This window comes from Podarcis bocagei (genome assembly GCF_964188305.1).
Source record: "Podarcis bocagei genome assembly, chromosome: 17".
In the NCBI taxonomy this organism is placed as follows: Eukaryota; Metazoa; Chordata; class Lepidosauria; order Squamata; family Lacertidae; genus Podarcis; species Podarcis bocagei.
The window spans coordinates 42,855,672-42,878,534 of NC_138143.1; the positions used below are offsets into that span (position 1 = coordinate 42,855,672).

General features: G+C 45.9%; 1 protein-coding gene across 1 annotated transcript; it reads left to right on the forward strand.

The window, feature by feature from the left end:
• The first annotated feature begins 641 nt into the window (after positions 1-641).
• LOC308576794 (tumor necrosis factor receptor superfamily member 1A-like) lies at positions 642-21,451 on the forward strand. Its single transcript, XM_081176734.1, has 10 exons — positions 642-807; positions 7,244-7,445; positions 10,772-10,900; positions 11,073-11,219; positions 13,565-13,649; positions 14,687-14,754; positions 16,225-16,347; positions 18,734-18,771; positions 18,894-19,020; positions 20,268-21,451. Exons 1-10 carry the CDS (start codon positions 769-771, stop codon positions 20,534-20,536), a joined length of 1,227 nt encoding a protein of 408 aa, XP_081032860.1. The 5' UTR covers positions 642-768; the 3' UTR covers positions 20,537-21,451.
• The last annotated feature ends 1,412 nt before the right edge of the window (positions 21,452-22,863 follow it).

Genomic DNA, 22,863 nt, shown 5'->3' on the forward strand with positions numbered 1-22,863 from the left:
TCTATATATGGATACATATTTGCAGTGCTTTTTTCTAAAAAAATGTTTAGGGGTACTCTCATTCCTACTCATATTGAAATACTGCCCCTCAATGAGGCCAAACTGAGATTTACAAAATGTTTAGGGGCATGCGTCCCTGTGTCCCCCCCAGAAAAATGCACTGCGTATTTGGTTTTGTTATAAATTTATATCTGTAAAACCGAATAAAAATGATTTTTTAAAAAATGTAAAGGAGAGCTGATGGATTTATCCTGTGCTTTTTTCCCTTAAATAAATGTTTGGGGGTCCTCTCACTTTCCCACTCCCATTGAAATCCTGCCCCTCAGGGAGGCCAAACCTAGATCCGCAAAATATTGAGAGCTTTGCGTATCCCTGCGTCCCCTCAGGGGAAAAAAGGCACCGGGTTTCTCAGCGCCATTGCCCAGACGAAGCAGCCTTTTGTGAGGGAAGCAAAAGTGGGCCCGGGGAGGAAAAGCCGCCTCAGGAACTTCGTCCTCCGTCTTTCCTGGCGTCTCCCGCGCCCTTTTTCGGGTGAAGAAGCGCCTGGCTGGCGTGACTCATGGAGCCGGGAAGGCGACGCGCGGCCTGTGGGTGGGAATCGCAGTCTCCTCCCTTTCCCTCGCCAGCTCCGGCCTTCCTGCGCTTTGGGGAACTTGGATCACCAGGCCGGCGGGTTTCGCTCTCTCTCTCTCGGCCCGCGAGAGAGAGGCCTGGTCTGAGGAGACGGAGCGGCCTTGTCCGCAGATGCTTTGAGCGGGGCCCGAGGCCATGGCCCCGCTGGGGCTCTTCCCAGTCCTAGTGGCCGTGGTAAGTGAGGGACACGGGGGGAAAGGGGTCAGGAAAGTCCGTGGTTTTCGTGTGAGAGGAAAAGGCACCGGAAGCGCTGAAATCCTGGCCCTGACCTAAGCGAGGAAGCCTCGCAGCTAAGAAGTGACGGGAATCCGTGTCCCTGAGGCAAAGGCAGCCTCATCTTTTTGCTGGAAAGGGGAGCTTCCTGACTCCCTCCATTGCTTCTCCTCTGGAGGTTCAGGAGTCTCTTCGCTTCCTGAAAAACCTCTTCAGCCCTCGGCCCCATTGGCGGGGTGCGGCCTCTCTCTCCATATAGGGCATGAAGGAGTTTTGTTTTGTTTTGCTTCCTTGCTTTGCCCCACACGGAAGAAGAATAAGAATAAGAATATATTATTTATACCCCGTCCATCTGGCTGGGTTTTCTCAGCCACTCTGGGCGGCTTCCAACAAAGTATTAAAATACAGTGGTCTGTTAAACATTAAAAGTCTAGGAGTCTTGGTTGACCACAAACTTGACATGAGCCAACAGTGTGACGCGGCAGCTAAAAAAGCCAATGCAATTCTGGGCTGCATCAATAGGAGTATAGCATCTAGATCAAGGGAAGTAATAAAGGTAAAGGTAAAGGTACCCCTGCCCGAACGGGCCAGTCTTGACAGACTCTGGGGTTTGTGCGCCCATCTCACATCTATTGGCCGGGGGCCAGCGCTGTCCGGAGACACTTCCGGGTCACGTGGCCAGCGTGACAAAGCTGCATCTGGCGAGCCAGCGCAGCACACAGAACGCCGTTTACCTTCCCGCTGGTAAGCGGTACCTATTTATCTACTTGCACCCGGGGGTGCTTTCGAACTGCTAGGTTGGCAGGCGCTGGGAAGTAATAGTGCCACTGTATTCTGCTCTGGTCAGACCTCACCTGGAGTACTGTGTCCAGTTCTGGGCACCACAGTTCAAGAAGGACACAGACAAACTGGAACGTGTCCAGAGGAGGGCAACCAAAATGGTCCAAGGCCTGGAAACGATGCCTTATGAGGAACGGCTAAGGGAGCTGGGCATGTTTAGCCTGGAGAAGAGGAGGTTAAGGGGTGATATGATAGCCATGTTGAAATATATAAAAGGATGTCACATAGAGGAGGGAGAAAGGTTGTTTTCTGCTGCTCCAGAGAAGCGGACACGGAGCAATGGATCCAAACTACAAGAAAGAAGATTCCACCTAAACATTAGGAAGAACTTCCTGACAGTAAGAGCTGTTTGACAGTGGAATTTGCTGCCAAGGAGTGTGGTGGAGTCTCCTACTTTGGAGGTCTTTAAGCAGAGGCTTGACAACCATATGTCAGGAGTGCTCTGATGGTGTTTCCTGCTTGGCAGGGGGTTGGACTCGATGGCCCTTGTGGTCTCTTCCAACTCTAGGATTCTATGATTCTAAAAGCTTCCCTAAACAGGGCTGCCTCCAGATGTCTTCTAAAAGTTTGGTAGTTATTTTTCCCTTTGACATCTGGTGGGAGGGTGTTCCACAGGGCAGGTGCCACCACTGAGAAGGCCCCCTGCTTGGTTCCCTGTAACTTGGCTTCTCTCAGGGAGGGAACCGCCAGAAGGCCCTCGGAGCTGGATCTCAGTGTCCGGGCCAGTGGCGTAGCGTGGGGGGTGCAGGGGGGCCGGCCGCACCGGGCGCAACATCTGGGGGTTAGGGTTAGGGGGCACAAATCCACGGGTTAGGGGGCGCAAATTACTTGCCTTGCCCCGGGTGCTTACAACCCATGCTACGCCACTGGTCCGGGCAGAACGATGGGGGTGGAGATGCTCCTTCAGGTATACTGGACCGAGGCCGTTTAGGGCTTTCAAGGTCAGCACCAACACTTTGAATTGTGCTCGGAAATGTACTGGAAGCCAATGTAGGTCTTTCAAGACTGGTGTTATGTGGTCTTGGCAGCTGCCCCCTGTCACCAGTCTAGCTGCCGCATTCTGGATTAGTTGTAGTTTCCAGGTCACCTTCAAAGGTAGCCCCACGGAATTGCTTAGCGAGCGGCTCCTGGCAGCCTTCGAAACTCCCCTTCTTCCAGGCGCATTTTGTGACAGGGAGTCTCATTCAAACACCCAGTTTCCGAGCTCTGGGCACAGGATTTCGGATTAAAACTGCAGAGTGGAAGGAAAAGAGGAGGTTTTTCTGCCTACCCACTTCCAGCTACTATCTCAAGACTGGGGAAGAGACCCTCTTAAGAATATTAAGGGGGAAGGACTAAACCCAAGGTTCCCATTGTGGGTCAGATGCCCCACAGGGGGGCCATTTGATTTTTAAGGGAGGCAATTTGAGAATGAGTTGTTGTTGTTGAGTCGTGTCCGCCTCTTTGTGACCCCCTGGACCAGAGCACGCCAGGCCCTCCTGTCTTCCACTGCCTCCCGCAGTTTGGTCAAACTCATGCTGGTAGCTTCGAGAACACTGTCCCACCATCTCGTCCTCTGTCGTCCCCTTCTCCTTGTGCCCTCCATCTTTCCCAACATCAGGGTCTTTTCCAGGGAGTCTTCTCTTCTCATGAGGTGGCCAAAGTCTCGGAGCCTCAGCTTCAGGATCTGTCCTTCCAGTGAGCACTCAGGGCTGATTTCCTTCAGAATGGAGAGGTTTGATCTTCTTGCAGTCCATGGGACTCTCAAGAGTCTCCTCCAGCACCATAATTCAAAAGCATCCATTCTTCAGCGATCAGCCTTCTTTATGGTCCAGCTCTCACTTCCAGACATCACTACTGGGAAAACCAGAGCTTTAACTATATGGACCTTTGTCAGCAAGGTGATGTCTCTGCTTTTTAAGATGCTGTCTAGGTTTGTCATTGCTTTTCTCCCAAGAAGCAGGCGTCTTTTAATTGAGTTAGACCAAGTTAGTGGCCTTTTATGCTTCCTCCACGTGAATAAGAGTTCGCATTTTGTATATGGTCGTTCCAAGTCAGTTCCCGGAAGTGAGTGTTCCGGTTTTTGAATGATTTTCAGAAGCCAAATGTCGGGTGTGGCTTCCATGGCTTCCGATTGGAAGCTCCTGCAGCCAATCAGAAGCTGCATTTTGGTTTCTGAACGTTTTGGAATTCGAACGGACTTCTGGAAAGGATTCTGTTTGACTTCCAAGGCATGAGTGTAATATGAATTATATATCACGGGGGAGAGCATCAGGGTTTTAGAGATGCTTAGGTGGGGCATGTCCCCCCCCAAAGATTGGGAACCACTGGACTAAACCATGTGAAAAATGAACATAATATTTTAGCCGCAGTTCATTCATTTTCAGCTTTGTATTCTTGTTATAAGAAAAGCGCACCCAGAGATTCTGTTGTTGCGCCCGTAACCTAGGCTTAAGGTGCCATTTAGCTCCTAGCTTTCATATCTCAGTTTCTAACACTGGCTGCTAGGCATGCTGTTTCTTTCCTTCCCCTAACTTTGCACTTTTCTCCTCCTCCTCCTTCAGAATCCAATTATGACAGCTCAGGGCTGGCACCAGCATCTGCTATATTCTTTGCCGAGAGAACTTGATTGCACAGCTGGTTTAGAAATGTAGTAAATGAAATATTTTTGACACAAGGCCAGGATCTATTGCTTTGAAACTTGGTAATGGAAAGCTCTATTTCCGGCCGTAGTAAAATAGTGATAAAATAATCTAATACCAATACTTCAGAAACAAACTCATGTTGAGGCATGACATGTAAAACTCTGATTAGGAAGTGAACTCCATTGATTCAACAGCAGACAGAAGTTTAAGAACTGATCAATTCCTGGATATAAAAAGGTCAGAATACGATTTCCATTATTACAGAATAGTCTTAGGAAAACTTGTTCCAGACCCAGGCAGTGTAGGTTATGTCAGGATCAGGTCAATAATTCACATGGGGTCCACTGCTACAGAGCCCTGAGAGCATTTCCAAGTGTCTCACATAATAGCCTTGGTATATCTCCTGGAATTTTCATTTATCTACTGCTGTTTTAGGACATTCTTGTTTTGTTTTGTTTTGTTTTTAAACCCAGCACTAACCGAAACCTGGCATCATGGTTGCATCAGAACGCTTAATGCAGTTTACAAAATAGGGTTAAAATTAGGGAAACGAAGTGTTTGAGAAGCCTTACAGTTGCTTCAGAATTTGAATTGTTGTGGTTAGTTTCTTCGCGTGCCACCTCCGTGAGAGGTCCAGAGGGTGACAAAGTGAGAACAGGCCTTTTCTGCGGTGGCTCCATGTTTGTGGCACGCTCTCTCCAGGTGCTTTTGTTACATAGCTTTAGGCACCTGGTGAAAACGTTTCTCTTCAACGACGCCTTTGGCTGATTAACAATATGTATATCCTTTTCAATGAGTTTGTGGAAGGGAGGTTATTGGTTCATTTTGGTTTTACTTTTATTATGTATTTTGTGTTTTCATTTTGCAATTTTAATGTTGTGAGCTGCCCTGTGATCTTCAGAGGAAGGACAGTATGCATTAATAAATAACAACAATAGTAATAATAGCAGTAGTCATAACAATGATAATAGACAGCATAGTGCTGAGTGGTATTGCGACTCTTCAGACCCTGTTTCTTACAACGCAGAGAATAGCCAGAATACAGTGGTACCTCGGGTTACAGATGCTTCAGGTTACAGACTCTGCTAACCCAGAAATATTACCTCGGATTAAGAACTTTGCTTCAGGATGAGAACAGAAATCGTGCAGCGGTGGTGCAGCGGCAGCAGGAGGCTCCATTAGCTAAAGTGGTGCTTCAGGTCAAGAACAGTTTCAGGTTAAGAACAGACCTCCGGAACGAATTAAGTTCTTAACCCGAGGTACCATGCATAGTTCCTGTCTCACACCCAGCTGCTCCCTACATCTTGACTGCTCATTGGCCGTAGTAACAACATCTCATAGTGGTCATTTACACATTGAGGGAATCTGGGAGGTAAATGGACCTGCTGTCTTCCTGGAAAACGAAGATCATGTGCTGGTGGCATCAAATTACAGTAGTTGGGGTTTGCTCCGAACTATTAAATGAGGGCAGGGACCCCCTAAGTAACCTCCATGCAGATCATTCTTTGTATTGGGGTGTGGGTGGAAAGACTGCCTTTTAGTGTTAAAGAACAGGCAAGCTGTATCTCTGATCTTAACACTGTGGTTGTGTTATCTCACTAAGGTTGTGAGATAAAAGGTTCCTCTGCCTGCTTTTTTAGAGACCGCTTTCTGAAGCAGGCAAAGCACTTGATTTCTCAATCTGATCTACTTCCCAATCAGAGCTGGGTAGGAGGGAGCTGGCACACTTCTTGCAGCTTCTCAGGTCTTGGTCTTCTTCTTCTTCTTCTTCTTCTTCTTCTTCTTCTTCTTCTTCTTCTTCTTCTTCTTCCCATAGGAGCCCTGGCAGCATATACATCAATAATATAATACAAACAAAACATATTCTTTTTTAAAAAATTGATTTTTATCCACCCTGATGCATCTATATTTTGTTTACAGACCGACCAGCAAACGTCTGTATTCAGGATGTATTAAAAAATAGTATATAAATGGGACAGCTCAAAGTGCTAATTGTTGGCAATGTTACTAACTACGGAAGAATCCTTATGTTTCTGTTCCTTGGATTCAGAATCCAAGCAACAATTAGCATTGTGACCAATCTGCGTTATATTGCTCGCCCTTGCTCTAATGTTTAGTTGAGGTTGCACCTGTCACATGGAACAGCCATTACCAATCTGAATAATGTTTTCCTAATCACCTGAGAGAGATATTGTACTTTACAATCCATTATGCAGAGGTGAAACTAGGTTTTATTTCACCCCGGGTCAAAGACTCAGTTTGGCACACACACACACACACACACACACACACACACACACACACACACACACACAACACACACACACACACACAGGCTGGGAGCCTCAGTGGTGCCCCTCTAGGGGCTTCACTCGTGGCAAAAAAACCATTTGCCCCCCCCAATAGCTACAGCACTGCAATATGTTAAATAATACCATATTTTTCTGTGTATAACTCGCACCCATGTATAAGACGCCAGATTCCAGATTAAGATTCCAGATTAAGAAAATGGGGGGAGATTGCCCAGAGTTGTTGAGCTTTTTTTTGGGGGGGGGGACTGGCAAAAATCGCTCACCTGCGCTGCCACTCGCACACATTGCAATAGCTGCTTATCTTCTGTCCCCTCGTCAGCAGAAGACGCCAATCGCCCGCCCAATTGATGCAGCAGCAGCCAATCAACACCAGCCCTTGCTGCAGCCACCAATAACACACCCAATAGCCGCAGACAATCTCTGGCCTGCAGCAGCTGCCAATCACACATCCCCGCTATGCACTATCTGTGTATAAGATGACCCCAATTTTTTTACCTTATTTTTTAATTAAAAAAAACCCCTCGTCTTATACACAGAAAAGTACGGTATTTCGTGAAGGCTGAAGTTGGGCCTTTTTTTAAAATGAAAAGCAGTTTGCTTATTTATTCTTTTTCTTTGCAGGTCAACTTGAACCTCATTCGGACAGAAAGTGGGGGATCATTGCGGGTAACCCTGAATCCTGTTACGAAACCTATCCCTGCAGCAGTTGTGGACAAGGATGCCTTCCTGCACTCCAGCCGTAAACAAAAGAGGGAGGTGGATTGCAACATAGGACACTATCTTCACCCAAATAAAACCCACTGCTGCCTTAGATGCCACAAAGGTATGACAGAGTGTAAAACAGAGTAATAACGATGAGTTGTGATTTCCTATTTTTGTGTACCCCTGATTCAGTCAAGAATCCCGTTTTTGAAAAATACACTTTTTTATTTCCCCCCACTTCAACTCAAATATAATTGCATAGCAGTGAAAAGCAATAGCTTCACTGGAGTATATCAAAGTATGGTATACACTTGTAACGAGTGAGTTCTTGCAGCTGGTTGAGAACTGCTAGGGGAGACAGAAGGAAGATAGCCTTTTTTTGGCAACAGTTGTGCCCTTTTATCCTATCTCACCAGAAAACTAGATAAATCTAACCTAAAAACTAGATAAAGCTGAGATTCCACATACAATTAGTCTTGGTTTGTGCTTTCCGTTGGGCATGTGGATTGCTGATGGGGCCAGGGTTGGGGGAGTCCCTGGCTATTTGAAATTCAGACAAAGGAAATGTCCAACCTATGCTCTTACCGAGGTAAAAGGTAGTGGTGGTGCTTACCCCACTGTAGCATTCCCTTAAATCCATCCTACTCAGTAACTGTTGGCTATATTTTGATATCAGTAACCAAAGCTTGCTCCAATAACTTTTAGACCTCAGACTGATGCAGGAGTAAAGGAGGAACTGATACTTGGACATTAGTTGCAATTCTTCCTCCTTTAGCTGCTCAGCGAACGGGTGAATACATTACTAATTTGCATGATTTATTCAAATATTTCAATACAAATGGCTAGCTGTCCTTTTACCACACCTGCTTGGCACACATACCTCTTTTCACACCTGCAAACTACTTCCCTGTGTTCATTGTATATGTTTTCAGAACACAGATAACCGTGAGTGATTGAGCTCAAATCTGCTAGGGGAACAGTTTCTCCTTGTGTCCCTCAGTTTATTCTTCTGGAGGGCAAACTGTTGTACAGCTGGCTAGAAAGTAGAATGTTTTCCAAATTGCAGAGCGCAGTATGAGTAACTTCTGTCAAGACTGTAAAGCAACTTTGCAAGCTGTTCTAGAAACAACAGACATGAAATCAAGAGATTTTCCAAAATTTAGTTTCATTGAGAAAGTATTTTGAATACTCGGTAGCTAACTGTGAAGGCTGTGGCAGAGAGAGGACAGAACGAGAAGTAATGCTGGAATGAAGCTGTACAGTGGATTGCTTTGGCTTCCGGGCTGTGGGGGAGGATGGAATTGTTTTGGGAACAGAAAAGCTGCAGGGGGAGAGACAGTGGAAATTATTCATTTCCTTCCTTTCTGCATAAGGGTAGGAAGAAAATGGTAGCTTTCTTTCTTATCCTCTCTCAGAGCAGAGGAGGCAGGGATCCTTAGCATCAATGTAAATCCGAAAAGAATTGTAGAATCATAGAACTGTAGAGCTGGATGGGAGCCAGGGGTCATCTAGTCCATGGGTAGGCAAACTAAGGCCCGGGGGCTGGATCCGGCCCAATCGCCTTCTAAATCCAGCCTGCAAATGGTCCAGGAATCAGCGTGTTTTTACACGAGTAAAATGTGTGCTTTTATTTAAAATGCATCTCTGGGTTATATGTGGGGCATAGGAATTCATTCCATTTCCCCCCAAAAAAATATAGTGCACCCCCCCCACAAGCCCTGAGGGACAGTGGACCGGCCCCCTGATGGAAACGTTTGCTGATCCCTGTAGTCCAACCCTCAGCAATGCAGGACTCTCAGCTAAAGCCTCCATGACGGATGGCCATCCAACCTCTGCTTAAAAACCTCCAAGGATGGAGAGTCTATCCCAAGGGAGTCCGTTCCACTAACGGCTCTTGCTGTTAGAAGAAGGTTCTTAAGAGTAGTGGTTGCCAGGGTTTGTGGATGCCAGATTCCCCACAATTCCTGGGTCTGATAGGTGTTAGAATTTAATCAATTCTTGGAGTGTTAAAAAGGCTGCCAGACACAGGATTTAGCTAAGTGTTAAAATGCAGGCCAACCAGCTTTCTGCATTCAGGAAATGGCCTGGGAGATCAGTCCTTAACCAAAGGCAAAGGGAAGGTAATGGGCCATTAGAAACGGCAGAAAGAGGGGACTGAAAATGAGAGGGGGTCTCCCTCAGCTCTGAGATACTTAGCAGAGTCCAAGCAGACTAGAGTTTAGGATTGCAGTTGTGGTGATGTTATTTAGGGATAAGAGATTCCCGTCTGAAAAAAGTCTGCAAGCTGCAGACAGGCAGAGCCATGGCTGGCGTCAGTTTGAATCCCAGGCTGCAGGGAGATTCAAGATTCTCTTGGAGTGTAATGTTGGGAGCCCCTCTATTGCAAGCTCTACTGGTATATATGTGGCGCGGGTGGCACTGTGGTCTAAACCACTGAGCCTCCTGGGCTTGCCCATCGGAAGGTTGGCGGTTTGAATCCCCGTGACAGAGTGAGTTCCTGTTCCTCTGTCCCAACTCCTGCCAACCTAGCAGTTCAAAAGCACGCCAGTGCAAGTAGATAAATAGATATCACTGTGGAGGGAGGGTAAATGGCATTTCTGTGCGCTCTGGCTTACGTCATTGTGTTCCTTGCACCAGAAGTGGTTTGGTCATGCTGACCACATGACCTGGAAAGTCGCCTAGGATTAGACTTAACTGTCCAGGGGTCCTTAACCTTTATATCATAAGGACACCCCAGTCTCTGCTGTGCCTCATTTCCAAAGCATTTCCCTGGGTAAAGTGTGCCTGGAACTCCCTGCAATCTCGCACCGCTGCAGAGATTGGAGGTGGCACGTCAAAAATTAAGACCATATTCCTACTGAAGTCAGTGGGACATACTTCTGAGTTTGAATCCCAGGCTACAGCTGTGGGAGAAGACTCTTTTGGAGTGTGTTGTTGTTGTTCAGTCGTTTAGTTGTGTCCGACTCTTTGTGACCCCCTGGACCAGAGCACGCCAGGCCCTCCTGTCTTCCACTGCCTTCCGCAGTTTGGTCAAACTCATGCTGGTAGCTTTGAGAACACTGTCCCACCATTTCGTCTTCTGTTGTCCCCTTCTCCTTGGGCCCTCCATCTTTCCGAACATCAGGGACTTTTCCAGGGAGTCTTCTCTTCTCATGAGGTGGCCAAAGTCTTGGAGCCTCAGCTTCACCTCTTGGAGTGTAATGTCGGTTAAAATGCAAGCTGCAACTCCAAGCAGTGGTTTTAGACAGCAGCCTAAGCCACCCTGTAGGACTGGGTTGGGGAGTGAGTGATAAAAAGTAGGGCTGGATTGAACCTGGGACATTTTGTATATAAATCACATGCTGTTGTACCATTGAGCTACTGAAACTTTCATTCTATGCTCAGCCTTGCATTCCTTTTCTCACTGAATGACTTTTTCCTGCTTCCTCTTGGACAATTCTTTTGCAGGAACTTTCGTTGCACAACACTGCTTAGACCCTGAAAAGGCAACCAAGTGCTCAGTCTGCTCTGAGGGTTCCTTCATTGATGGAGATAATAGTTCTGAGCAGTGTCGCGGATGCCGACGCTGCCGTCCAAGTAAGTCGTTTCTCTGTGTGGGTTCAAAATTTAAATAATAAAAATAAAAAAGTGGCAGTGAAAGGCCCCTGCGTTGGGAATGTTGAATATGTGTATTGACTTTAGTTTACTTGTTTCTTGAGCATTAATGGCCCACATAGAATTAACCAACGCTTCCTCTCTTTCTGCTTAGCCTTTGGACAAATAGAGATATCCAAATGTACCAGTGAGCACGACACAGTTTGCGGTTGCAGCAGTGATCAATATCAAAGTAGCCACAGTGATGAATTCATGTGCAAGAATTGCAGTGCTTGTCTCAATGGAAGAATCAAGCTGGCTTGTGAGTGCAGTAGGACAGAATCAATGTCTTAAAAAAATGACTTCATGAATAAATTCATTCATTCATACTAGGAACAGAGACTCTCGCCCCTGCAGCAAAGCTGTGCATCTGTCTTTGTTGCAAGCTGTGTGTGCTGGCAAACTTGAATTCCTTCAACTCTCCTTGTCCTATAATACTGGTTTTCCTTATTTTTACCCCTCCCTCTCTTCTCCAGCTTTATGTATTTCTTTTAATGTGATATGTCCTTAAGCCCAGCACCCTTAAAGCAGTATTAAATTTGAATGCCGGTGATGGTGATGCATTTATATAGTGCTCTGTATACATTCCTTAAAATTTCACCTGTTAACTTTCTGAAGATGCTTCTTAAATATGCTTTGTCCTTGTTCTTAACCTCAGCATACACCTGCAAGCACATCAAATTATCCTTCTGCACTTATTCTGACTGCAGGATGTACCTATTCCTAGCTTGGAGAGCACCACTTCATCTACCCCTGGCCTAGAATTTTGAGCTCCCCTGCTGCGTTTACCGTATTGGCCCAAATATAAGCCATCCTTTCCCCCAAAATTCTGACCGTGAAAAGTTAAAGTGCAGCTTAAATTTGTGACATTACAATAACTGGCTTTTATGATATCGCTCCTGAAACAAACATACGGTAAAACGGAACAAAAACAATGCTTTATTGCCAATTTGCAAGCTCGAGACTGTCCATTTGCCATTTATGGGTGTGAGTGACTGTGGGATTATAGCAATTGAATTGTTATTTGCGATTTTAGCAATTGTACAGTAACTTTTGCGGGCTTTAATCAAAGGCTTAAATTGGCTCGGAGTTATAATTCTACTAACAGCAGCGATTTTCAGCCTGTATCCCAATTTTAAGGGAGTGGTTTATATTCAGGTATTGGTTCCCCCCCCTCCCCACCCTTGAATTTTAAAGCTGCGGCTTATTGGCGGGTGTCAGGGGTTCAGGGACAGAGGCACAGGGGAGGCAGGAGATGGAGATGGAGATGGAGAGCGATTGGGAAGAATCCGAGGACAGGGAGGAGGAGGATGACAGTGACCCGAGGGATTCCATGAGCCTCTCCAGCGAATCAGAGGATTCCCATAAGGGGGCGCCTGTGGTCAGGACAAGGGGGGTCCCAGGGGGGACGCATCAGGGACAAGGGGCCAGCGGGGACTCCCAAAGCGGCAGCTGGAAATCAGGACCAGCTTCCCCACCAGAGCGTGGCGAGGGGGGGGGAGTTCCAGTGTGTCAGGGGAAGCAGCTCCGTCAGCAGGAATGGAGGGAAGGTCGGAACAAGCCATCCTCCCGGAAGGGGAGGGGAGCAGTGAAGGGAGTAATGTAACGATCAGAAGGAAGGTTGGGAGTTGGGCGCGCGTGCCAAGTTCAAATGTACAGGCGCGCGGGAAAACAGAGAGCCCGGATGGGGAGCCAGGTCCTAAAGCCCGCAGGAGGGAGGGGGAGCAATCTGGGGATTCGGCGTCAGAGGAATCCAGGAGGAGCGAAACCCCAGCGGGCAGGAAGACCCTGCGGAAGAGGGAAGAAAGAAGGAGGTGGAGCAGAGCAAGGCTCTTAAACTGGTGCAGGGGAGGGTCTGACTCAGAGGGGACTTCAATGGTCTAGCGTAACAGACGTAGGGCTGCGTGCCGCGGCTGTGAAGCGGAAAATGAACTTCAATAAACATTTCTGTATATAAAGAGAAACTGGCGTTGGTCCTTTGTGAGCTGGGACCTGAGGCAGCCCTGACAGCGGGTGTGGCTTATATTTGGGCCAATACTGTAATTGTGAAATTAAATTGTGAACAGATTCTTTGTTAATTCACCCATTCTCTTTTCGCCCTGCAGAGGGCACAGTTAAATGTGTTGACACAGGAGATCTGTGATCAGGACCTCCTGCAATTTCTTCCTAATGTAACAACAACACTGGTCCTGATTCAGATCAGGAGCATAGTGCTGGGGAAAGATGCTGGCTCCTTCTCATGCCCTCTGATTCTTTTTCTCCAGAGCTGTTTTCTTGATTAAAATCCCATCTCTGAAGCTACTGTTTGCCCCATGAGGAAAAATAGGCAGGTATTGTCTGAGAACCTGTTGTGTCTCCACCTGTAAATTGGCCCCACAGTTATCAGTGGGAAAACCACTGCATATGGGAAATGTTGATCAGATTTTGGCACCCTTCTGCTGTTGCTGAATTGCCTTTAAAGCCACAAGTGATCCTGAATGTGCAACTTCTGCATCACATCTAACTTGTCCCCAGATAATACACACTGCTTAGGTGCTAGTGTGTTTGAGTGAGATCCAAATCACTGAAATAAAATATCTCCTTCTCTCACTTATCTTTTCTTTCTAGGTACCAAATTCAGGGATACAATATGTGAGTGTCGCTCTGGATACTTTCTCCAAAAAGATGAGAACAAGTGCTACCCATGCAGCAGGTGGGGAAAATCTTGTTATCTGTCTTCCACACAGAAAGTAAAGGCAGCCGTGCTGGCCCATAAGGATAAAACAAAAAAATCCAAAGTCTGTATAAGGCCACACCTTTATTACACCAACCGAAATGTCACAGAATAGTATGCAAGGTCCTGACCTCCCCAGAACTCTCCGTTCTCCAAGTCGAGTGTCAAGGGGGCAATGAAATAGGAGGAACTTTAGTGCTATACAGTGGTACCTTGGTTCTCAAACTTAATCCATTCCAGAAGTCCGTTTCAAAACCAAAGCGTTCCAAAACCAAGGCGCGCTTTCCCATGGAGAGCAATGCAAAATGGATTACCGTATTTTTCGCTCTATAAGACACACCAGACCACAAGACGCACCTAGTTTTTGGAGGAGGAAAGCAAGAAAAAAAATATTCTGAATCTCAGAAGCCAGAACAGCAAGAGGGATCGCTGCGCAGTGAAAGCAGCAATCCCTCTTGCTGTTCTGGCTTCTGGGATAGCTGCGCAGCCTGCATTCGCTCCATAAGACGCACACACATTTCCCCTTACTTTTTAGGAGGGAAAAAGTGAGTCTTATAGAGCAAAAAATACGGTAATCTGTTCCAGACTTTTAAAAACAACCCCTAAAACAGCCAATTAACATGAATTTTACTAACGAAAGCATGGATCCATAAATGAAAGCAATAAACGATGTACTACAGTCACACAATCAATCAGTAGCTGAACTGGGTTCCACACAGTCACAAAAAAAGAGCCACAAAAACAAAAATGCAAAATAAATAGCAAAAACAGACAGACCCCAGTGTAACACTCAAATCGGAAGCGCAGCACTCGAAACAGAAGTGTGGCACTCAAATCGGAAGCGTAACACTCAAAGCGAAGCACGTTCGGCTTCCGTTCCGAAAAAAGTTCGCAAACCGGAACACTTACTTTTGGGTTGCAAATTGTTTGAGTACCAAGGCATTTGAGAACCAAGGTACCATTGTAAAGTGGTATTTGTCTCCTGTGCAACTGAGACCCACTTTTTCCTATTTCAGCTGCAATGAGAAAGAATGCGAGATGGACTGCGACTTTTTTAAAGTGGTAAAGCCAGAAAATCACCCACGTAAGTTCTGGAATAATACTTGGACAACACTCCAGGTGTCTCTCTTTAGCCCTTGATACAATCCACAGCAACAACTTTTACCAGCCCTGCTTCACACCTCACTTGTTCTTGCATGGCTGGCAGAGGCACCAGGGGAGAAGGGTGGGGGGTGATGTCACATGATGTGCGATGTCAGGAAGAGCCGGACTCCTGGGTGTAGCAGTTGCCTCCCCTAGATCAAGTAAAACAATACAAATACTTAACTAACGGACCAACCACATCGCTTCTGCCCTGCTTAACAAAAGTTCTGCCCCCTCTAACAAAAATCCTGGCTATGCCCATCACTGGGGTGGAACTGAATGCAGCTGGTCACAGCTCCTCCTCCTCCTGTGGGATTTGCTTCCTTATTCCTTCCCCTCCAATTCAGTAGAAGGAGAAGAAGCCAGTCACTGAAGTGCTCGGTTCCGCCCTTGGCCTCTTCCTCCCACTTTGAACATGGGGAGGGGGGTCCCAAAGGGCTTGGCCCCTAGGAGAGGGCACGCCTGATGACTGGAGAGTGTCCTTGAACTTTGACATCATTTACTTGCATGGATGGAGGATAGAGAGGGCGTCTCTAGAAAGAAACCTACAGAACAAACATAAAATGTACATTTGTTACTCCACCCATTTACACCTCTGGTGCCATCCACTGTTAGCATGTGACCCCCCCAGATGCTTGCGATTGGACTACTGCAATGCGCTCTACCTGGGGCTAGCTTTGAAGGTGACCCGGAAACTTCAACTAATCCAGAATGCGGCAGCTAGACTGGTGACTGGGAGTGGCCGCAGAGACCATATAACACCGGTCCTGAAAGACCTACATTGACTCCCAGTACGTTTCCGAGCACAATTCAAAGTGTTGGTGCTGACCTGTAAAGCCCTAAACGGCCTCAGCCGTTTGGAGAACGTCTCCACCCCCATCGTTCTGCCCGGACACTGAGGTCCAGCGCCGAGGGCCTTCTGGCGGTTCCCTCACTGCCAGAAGTGAGGATACAGGGAACCAGGCAGAGGGTCTTCTCAGTAATGATGCCCGCCCTGTGGAGCGCCCATCAGATGTCAAAGAAATAAACAACTATCTGACTTTTAGAAGACATCTGAAGGCAGCCCTGTTTAGGGAAGTTTTCAATGTTTTATGTTACTTTTTTATATTTTGTTGGAAGCCACCCAGAGTGGCTGGGGAAACCCAGCCAGATGGGCGGAGTATGTATGTATGTATGTATGAATGAACAAATAAATAAATAAATAAATATTATCATTATCATTATGCAGACCTCAGGCTGAAAAAGGTCCCCCACTCCTGCTCTCTAATACCTGACATTGACTTCACTTTCCAATCATTGATCTCCACGCCGCATTTGCCTCTGTGCTCTAGCTATCCTATCCATCTCTTCGCACCTGTTTTCCTATCCTTCCAGACCCTATCATATATATTATGCTTATTTTTCCTTACAGACCAAGCACTACTCCTCACTGTAATAGTCATTTTAATCGTAACTGTCGGTGTATTGCTGTTGGTGAACATACTTCGCAAACGATCCTGTCAGAAGAGGTTCAGCTCCACTTTCTGTCCATTTGGTGAGTATATCGCTTGCCTGTTGGAGAAAAGTCTGTGGCTTCAAAGCTGAGCAAGGGGAGACTTGCAAAGGGCTTTAAGGAAGCACAAACAGGAGCAGCGTGTGCAGGGTGGCGTGCTGTCTTAAAGCCCTTTCGAAAAACTCTGTGAGGCAACTGCTCCCCTTATCCTTCAATATTGGAGAGAGCAGGTGGGTGGGGAGTATGTGGGGAACTTGCAGATGCTTTAAGACAGTCCCAGCGCTCATGCTTGATCCCCTAGAGGCTCAGATGGATGGCCGGGGTGGTGGTGCGCTGTCTTATAGCAAAATCTTTTTGAAGCAGCCTCTTCCCCTTCTTTAAGTGAATGGTCAGCAGAATGACTCCACCGTGCGCTAGAGCTGCCCAACTGCTTGCTCTAGTGTTTAAAGGAGAAGAGGGGGGCTGCTTTAAGGAGCGTGGGTCCCCCCCCCCAAAGGACTTTCCCTTTGCAAAGGTGCTTTTCAAAGCAGCTCTGCTTCTCCTTTGAGTAGGCAGTTCCCACATAAGCACACAGCTTAGACCTGTGGCCGCCACTGTGCCAGCCATGGACGCAGTGACACCTTTGAGAACTACCTTCTAGACCCCTGTGGTGATCTTGCCCCTTTAAGACTGATTTATAGGAATAGGTTAGAATTTAAGAAATAGGGAGCATACATACAGCTGTCTCCCATTAAGGCTTCAAGGCCGGTGTCACAAGGTAATTGGGTGGAAGAGGTGAACACCCATGGTCTAAGTTCCCATAAAACCTGGGTTGGTGGGAGCTCTTGCCAGTCAGCCAGGCATCTATTTGGGCTTTGACAGCATCTTGTTCCTACTGAGATTTAAGTTTAAGCATTTATGTTAATTAGCTGGATAAGTTAGTGTTTGTTATTTTCTTCCCTTCTGAGCTATTTTTAATCTCTGCAATTATTTGCAGTTTCTCTCATAGAGTTTTGTTTCAGTAAAGTCAGTGTGTGATATTATGAAATTTGGTCTGGTCTGAGTTCCTGAACCCTTAAATTTTGACCACGCTTTTTGGCGCAAGGGTCATCCACCGCAGCCCCTGCTGCTCATTGATGCAATTTTCGTGATTTCATAAGATGATGAGAACGGGTACCTTTTTCTCCTTTAAAAATACATGTAGTGGATAAATTAGTTGAGAGACAGACAGACAGGTTCTTTCTCATTTTCTCTTTCAGTTCTAAGTGCTTCTCAAGGCTCAGATTGACAGCTGAGCAGGTATCTAGAAAGTAGGAGGGGAAGGGGAACAATCTGGTAGACTGGATGGAGGAAAACAGAGTAAGGGGATTGAGAGGGGACAAGAGAAGGAATGCAGGGTGCCACGGAAATTGGGAGAGAAAGAGAATGGAGTGTCAGAGAGAAAAAATTCACAAGTGGTCGCCAGTAAAACAGATCTTCTTGTAATTGTAAAATTTTTCCATGGGTTCCCTTCCCTCCCACTTCCATCACCATCAAATCACAGATCAAGTGCTCTCCAGCCCTGATATGGCACAAAAGCATGAATCCAAAGTACATTTGGAACCTCATAATGTTTTTAAAACTACCATCAAATCATAGGCCACTTCTGTTTGTTGGTGGTCTTCGTGCTATGTAAAAAAAGCTATGAAGATCCATGAGAATCTGTGCCTTGTATCAGTAATAATAAAAATAATTTATTATTTATACCCCTCCCATATGGCTGGGTTTCCCCAGCCAATCTGGGCGGCTGCCAACAGAATTAAAAGCACAATAAACTATCAAACATTAAAAACTCCCCTAACAGGGCTGCCTTCAGATGTCTTCTAAAAGTCAGATAGTTGTTTATTTCCGTGACATCTGATGGGAGGATGTTCCACAGGGCAGGCGCCACTACCGAGAAGGCCCTCTGCCTGGTTCCCTGTGTTCTTGTGGTGCTGGCAAGCACAGGATCTGCCATCTTTACTGTGCAGGCTACCCAAGTAAGGTATAATTTGATGTGCTTTTGGTGGGGCTCCAGGTAAAATCCTGCAAAATCAAGAAGATCCAACATTTACACAGACCCCATGGAAGAACAAAGAGGGGCGAGCTGGGGAAGAGAAGCCATCAGAGGGATATCAATGGCAGCATTTCAAAATTCAAAAAAAGTTTGGCATATGACCCAACAGGCTGCAATGCCTCCAGTATCTCTGTAGCCTAGTTATGCGTACTCAAAGTCCTTTAGTGAAGTGAATATAAGCAGAACTCTGGTCTTCAATACAACCCTGGCTGTTAAATGCATCCAGTAGCTAGTAGCTGCCACCATTTGTGTTTGCTAAAGAATCATCTAGCTGTCTATTAGCTTGACAATAACAATAAAGCTAATTTTTTCTTTTGATAGCTGTAAAATAATTTATTCTGGGGTTTTTTTCAGCTTCAAATCTGCAGCCAACAAGTGAACCTTCCCCAGAGGTAAGTTGTTGCAAAGGTTTCTAAAATTCCTCTAAACCTCAGGATTGTTTGCAGTTTATGCCTAGCTTTCTTATTTTCTAAGTTCAGCCAACAGCATACTTGACGTTTCTCTTGTTCCTTAGGTGGTAGAGAAAGGAAAAGGCACATTTCTGGAACAAAACCAGACAGACAATCTTTTGCTACTGAAAGCCACACCAGCTGACCTCCCAGATTGTGTAAGAGTGGCAGGAGAAACACAAATCTCGGATCGTGAGTGCATCTTAATTTCAGAAATAAAACGTGGGCAGCGGGCGGGGGGAAGAATATGTGAGTTATGTGTGCATTGCTCCTATAAAGGTGTGTAGGGGTGTGTTTGTGTGTGAGAGAAAGAGAGGGAGAACTATTGCCTGCATCAAAAACCCAAGAAGGTGCTAAAATCCTGAATTTGAATGTTACAAAGAAATCCAGAAAAGCGGAATGCCAGTTGCTGAGAACCTTGTGGGGAAAGCACTGCTGTACTTAAGTCTTTTTGTGGGCTTCCCATGAACATCTGGCTGACCACTCTGAGAACAGAGTGCAGGAATAGAAGCACCCTTGCCTGATCCACCAGAGCCCTTGTTTTCTTAAGTGCAGCTATCTGGTTACATGGGGCATTGCAGATTGCTCATGTTTCACTACAGTGGTACCTTGGTTCTCAAACTTAATCAGTTCCAGAAGTCTGTTCCAAAACCAAAGCGTTCCAAAACCAGGGCACGCTTTCCCATGGAAAGTAATGCAAAACGGATTAATCCATTCCAGACTTTTAAAAACAACTCCTCAAACAGCAACTTAACATGAATTTTACTATCTAACGAGACCATGGATGCATAAATGAAAGCAATAAACAATGTATTGCAGTCACACGGTCAATCAATCAGTAGCTGAACTGGGTTCCACGCAGTTACAAAAACCAAACAAAAAGAGCCACAAAAACAAAAAAACCCAAAATAAATAGCAAAAACAGACAGACCTCAGCGTAACACTCAAAATGGAAGTATGGCACTCAAAAAGGAAGTGTAACTCTCAAAACGGAGCACGTTCGGCTTCCGAAAAAGGTTCGCAAACCGGAACACTTACTTCCGGGTTTGCAGTGTTTGGGTTCCAAGTTGTTTGAGTACCAAGGCGTTTGACAACCAAGGTACCATTGTATTTCACGTTGGTAATACAATCAATGTGCTATTAAGGAAACATGGCTGTCTCAGAGAGCAGTTTTTCAATAATAGGGAGAATGGAAATAATTTTTGTTACTGACAATTTATACTACACTAGGGTTTCCTAAACGTGGGTGTTTTTGGACTACAACTCCCATCATCCTTAGCTAGCAGGACCAGTGATCAGGGACGATGGGAATTGTAGTTCCAAAAAACAGCTGGAGGCCCAAGTTTGGGAAACCCTGACACAGACCAAATACTGGGAGGTGCGCAGAGCATAACTCTCACAGCATCACTTGATTTCTCCTTTGTTCCTTTTACCCCTAGGTCCTGAAGTTTTGTACGCTGTGGTGGATCAAGTACCGCTGACCCGGTGGAACGAATTTGTGCGGCGCCTGGGACTGAATGAAATTTCCATAGAGAGGATTTATGCAGAGCATCGGCACATTCGAGAAGCACAATATGTCATGCTGAGACAATGGAGGCAGCAAGCAGGCCATGGGGCCACAGTAGAGCGCATTTGTTATGTTCTCAACCAAATGGAGATGAGTGGCTGTAGTGAGACTATTCAGGAGGTTCTGTCCAACCTGCCTTAGATGTACTGCATCAGGACTCACTCACACCAAGCACAATCACCTCTTGATGACTTGTGACATCATGGTGGATTGTGTGTTTGAATGTGCCATTGTGCCATAAACAGGTTTATTACCTCCAGCACAAATGTTTTTTTCAATGGAGTAAGCGCACTGTGTTCCATTCATAAACAATCGAGAAATATGCGTCTGAAACAGGTTCTTCTTCCCATCGCTGCCAAGTCTAGGCCCTCCTTTCAGAGGGCTTATCCACTCTTCCTTTTGTCCTACTGCTTCCCTCACCCAGCGGAAACTGCTCTTTAGCTCGTAATTGGAACAAATGGCAATCTGGTTTTCCGCAGTTCTTATCTATCTCTTAAAGAGTGGGTTTTCTTGGAAAGGAGCGGGGAAAACGGCAAACCACTTGGACCCATGCTTTCTAGGCATGGTACAAGCAGAAGTGTGTGCAAGCCCAGTTATATTTTGGCCTCTTCACTTGCTTGTCATCTACTTTATTATTCTTTTTTGTAGAGACTGAAAAGCGACTTAATCAAGTATGTTTCTGAGCACAGTTCAAAGTGTTGGTGCTGACATTTAAAGCCCTAAATGGCCTCGGCCCAGTAGACCTGAAGGAGCGTCTCCACCCCCATCGTTCAGCCTGGACACGGAGGTCCAGCACCGAGGGCCTCACTGCGAGAAGTGAAGCTACATGGAACCAGGCAGGGGGCCTTCTTGATAGTGCGCCTGCCCTGTGGAACACCCTCCCTTCAGATGTCAAGGAAATAACTACCTGACTTTTAGAAGACGTCTGAAGGCAGCCCTGTTTAGGGAAGTTTTTAATGTTTGATGTTTTATCGTGTTTTTAATATTCTCTTGGGAGCCGCCCAAAGTGGCTGGGGAAACCCAGCCAGGTGGGCAGGGTATAAATAATATTTTTTTAATATAGGATTTATAGGATTGTGAGAATGTCTCTTAAATGAATATTCCTGGCCTTATCTGATCCAGGACTCTTTCAATCCCAACCAGTTTGAATGTGTGTTGGGGTTTTTTAAAAAACAAATGTATATATCCATTTTCATATATTTGTGCTGTCTCTCTTTCTGCCTCCCACAAGGTCTTCTTCAGGGCATGCGTACACTACAGACATCTTGGTTAACTGTGGTTCCTTTTGTGTATGGAGCATTGGGAATTGTCGTTTGGAGCACTAACAGACAGGGGGTGACGCCTGGGCAGTGTGTATGGAGGGTCTGGGAATGGCAGTTTTATCTGTATATATTTGCCATTTGGGTTAAGTAATGCAGTTAAGTATTTTGTATATACTTTTGTTGTATCTTTGTGTGACCCTTTTTATAACTGAGCAACCAAGTCTCTGACAAAATACAGCCAGACAAATGTGCTTTCTTTTATATTTTCTTGAACACCTTTGTTCATTCTACACTATAGATATAAATGCCTAAATTTGTAATACAAATAAAAACCTGAAAACAAAAGAGAAGCTGTTTTTCCTTTCATTTTCCCAACAAAAGCCCATGAGCAAAGAGACAAATGCCTTTACTCACCATCCCCTTTCATTTAAATCACACCTTTTCCAGTATTCCAAGTTGTGTGTTTGTGTCTCTCTGGCTCTGGCGATCCCTCCTAGCCCAGTAAGATTGTCTTCCAATAAACATGGTGTTAACAATGAGTCCGTAAGTGACTGGGGGGGCCAATTCTGGATCCACGCGTCCTTCCACAGTGGGGACATTGGTTCCCGGGCAAGAATTTATCATGGTGTGGATTTGCCAAGTGTGCCTTCCTCTTGTGTCCCGAGTTCGAGTGTCTTCAAAGCCCAGGACTCCTTTGGTCAAGGCTCTTCTCCAACTGGAGCCCTTGCAGGCAAGACTTTCCCAATTGTTGGTGTTTATACTACATTTTTTAAAAATTGTCTTGAGACAGTCTTTAAACCTCTTTTGTTGACCGTCAGCATTAGGCTTAAGCGTGCTGGAGGAGACATAGCTGTGCTAGGCAGTCCAGACTCCATCCTGCACCCAGGATGACAGAGGCGCATCTGAAGCTGGTTTGGATCTGCAGTTTGAGACAGCAAAAGCCCATCAAATCTCAGATGGCAGAAAAAGCCTAACCTTTCATTATACTGTGCCGGTGGCGGATCCTAAGATTCCCTCCCAGGCCAAAGCCAGCGCCCATTTGCACAAAGAATTATTATTAATAATAATAATTTTTATTTATACCCCGCCCTCCCCAGCCAAGGCATGCAAACTGGCAGCACTTTCAAATGCTGTTTGCACCCGACCCCTTCATCCTCCGGCCGGTTTCCCAACATACGATGTTGGACTAAAATAATAATAATAATT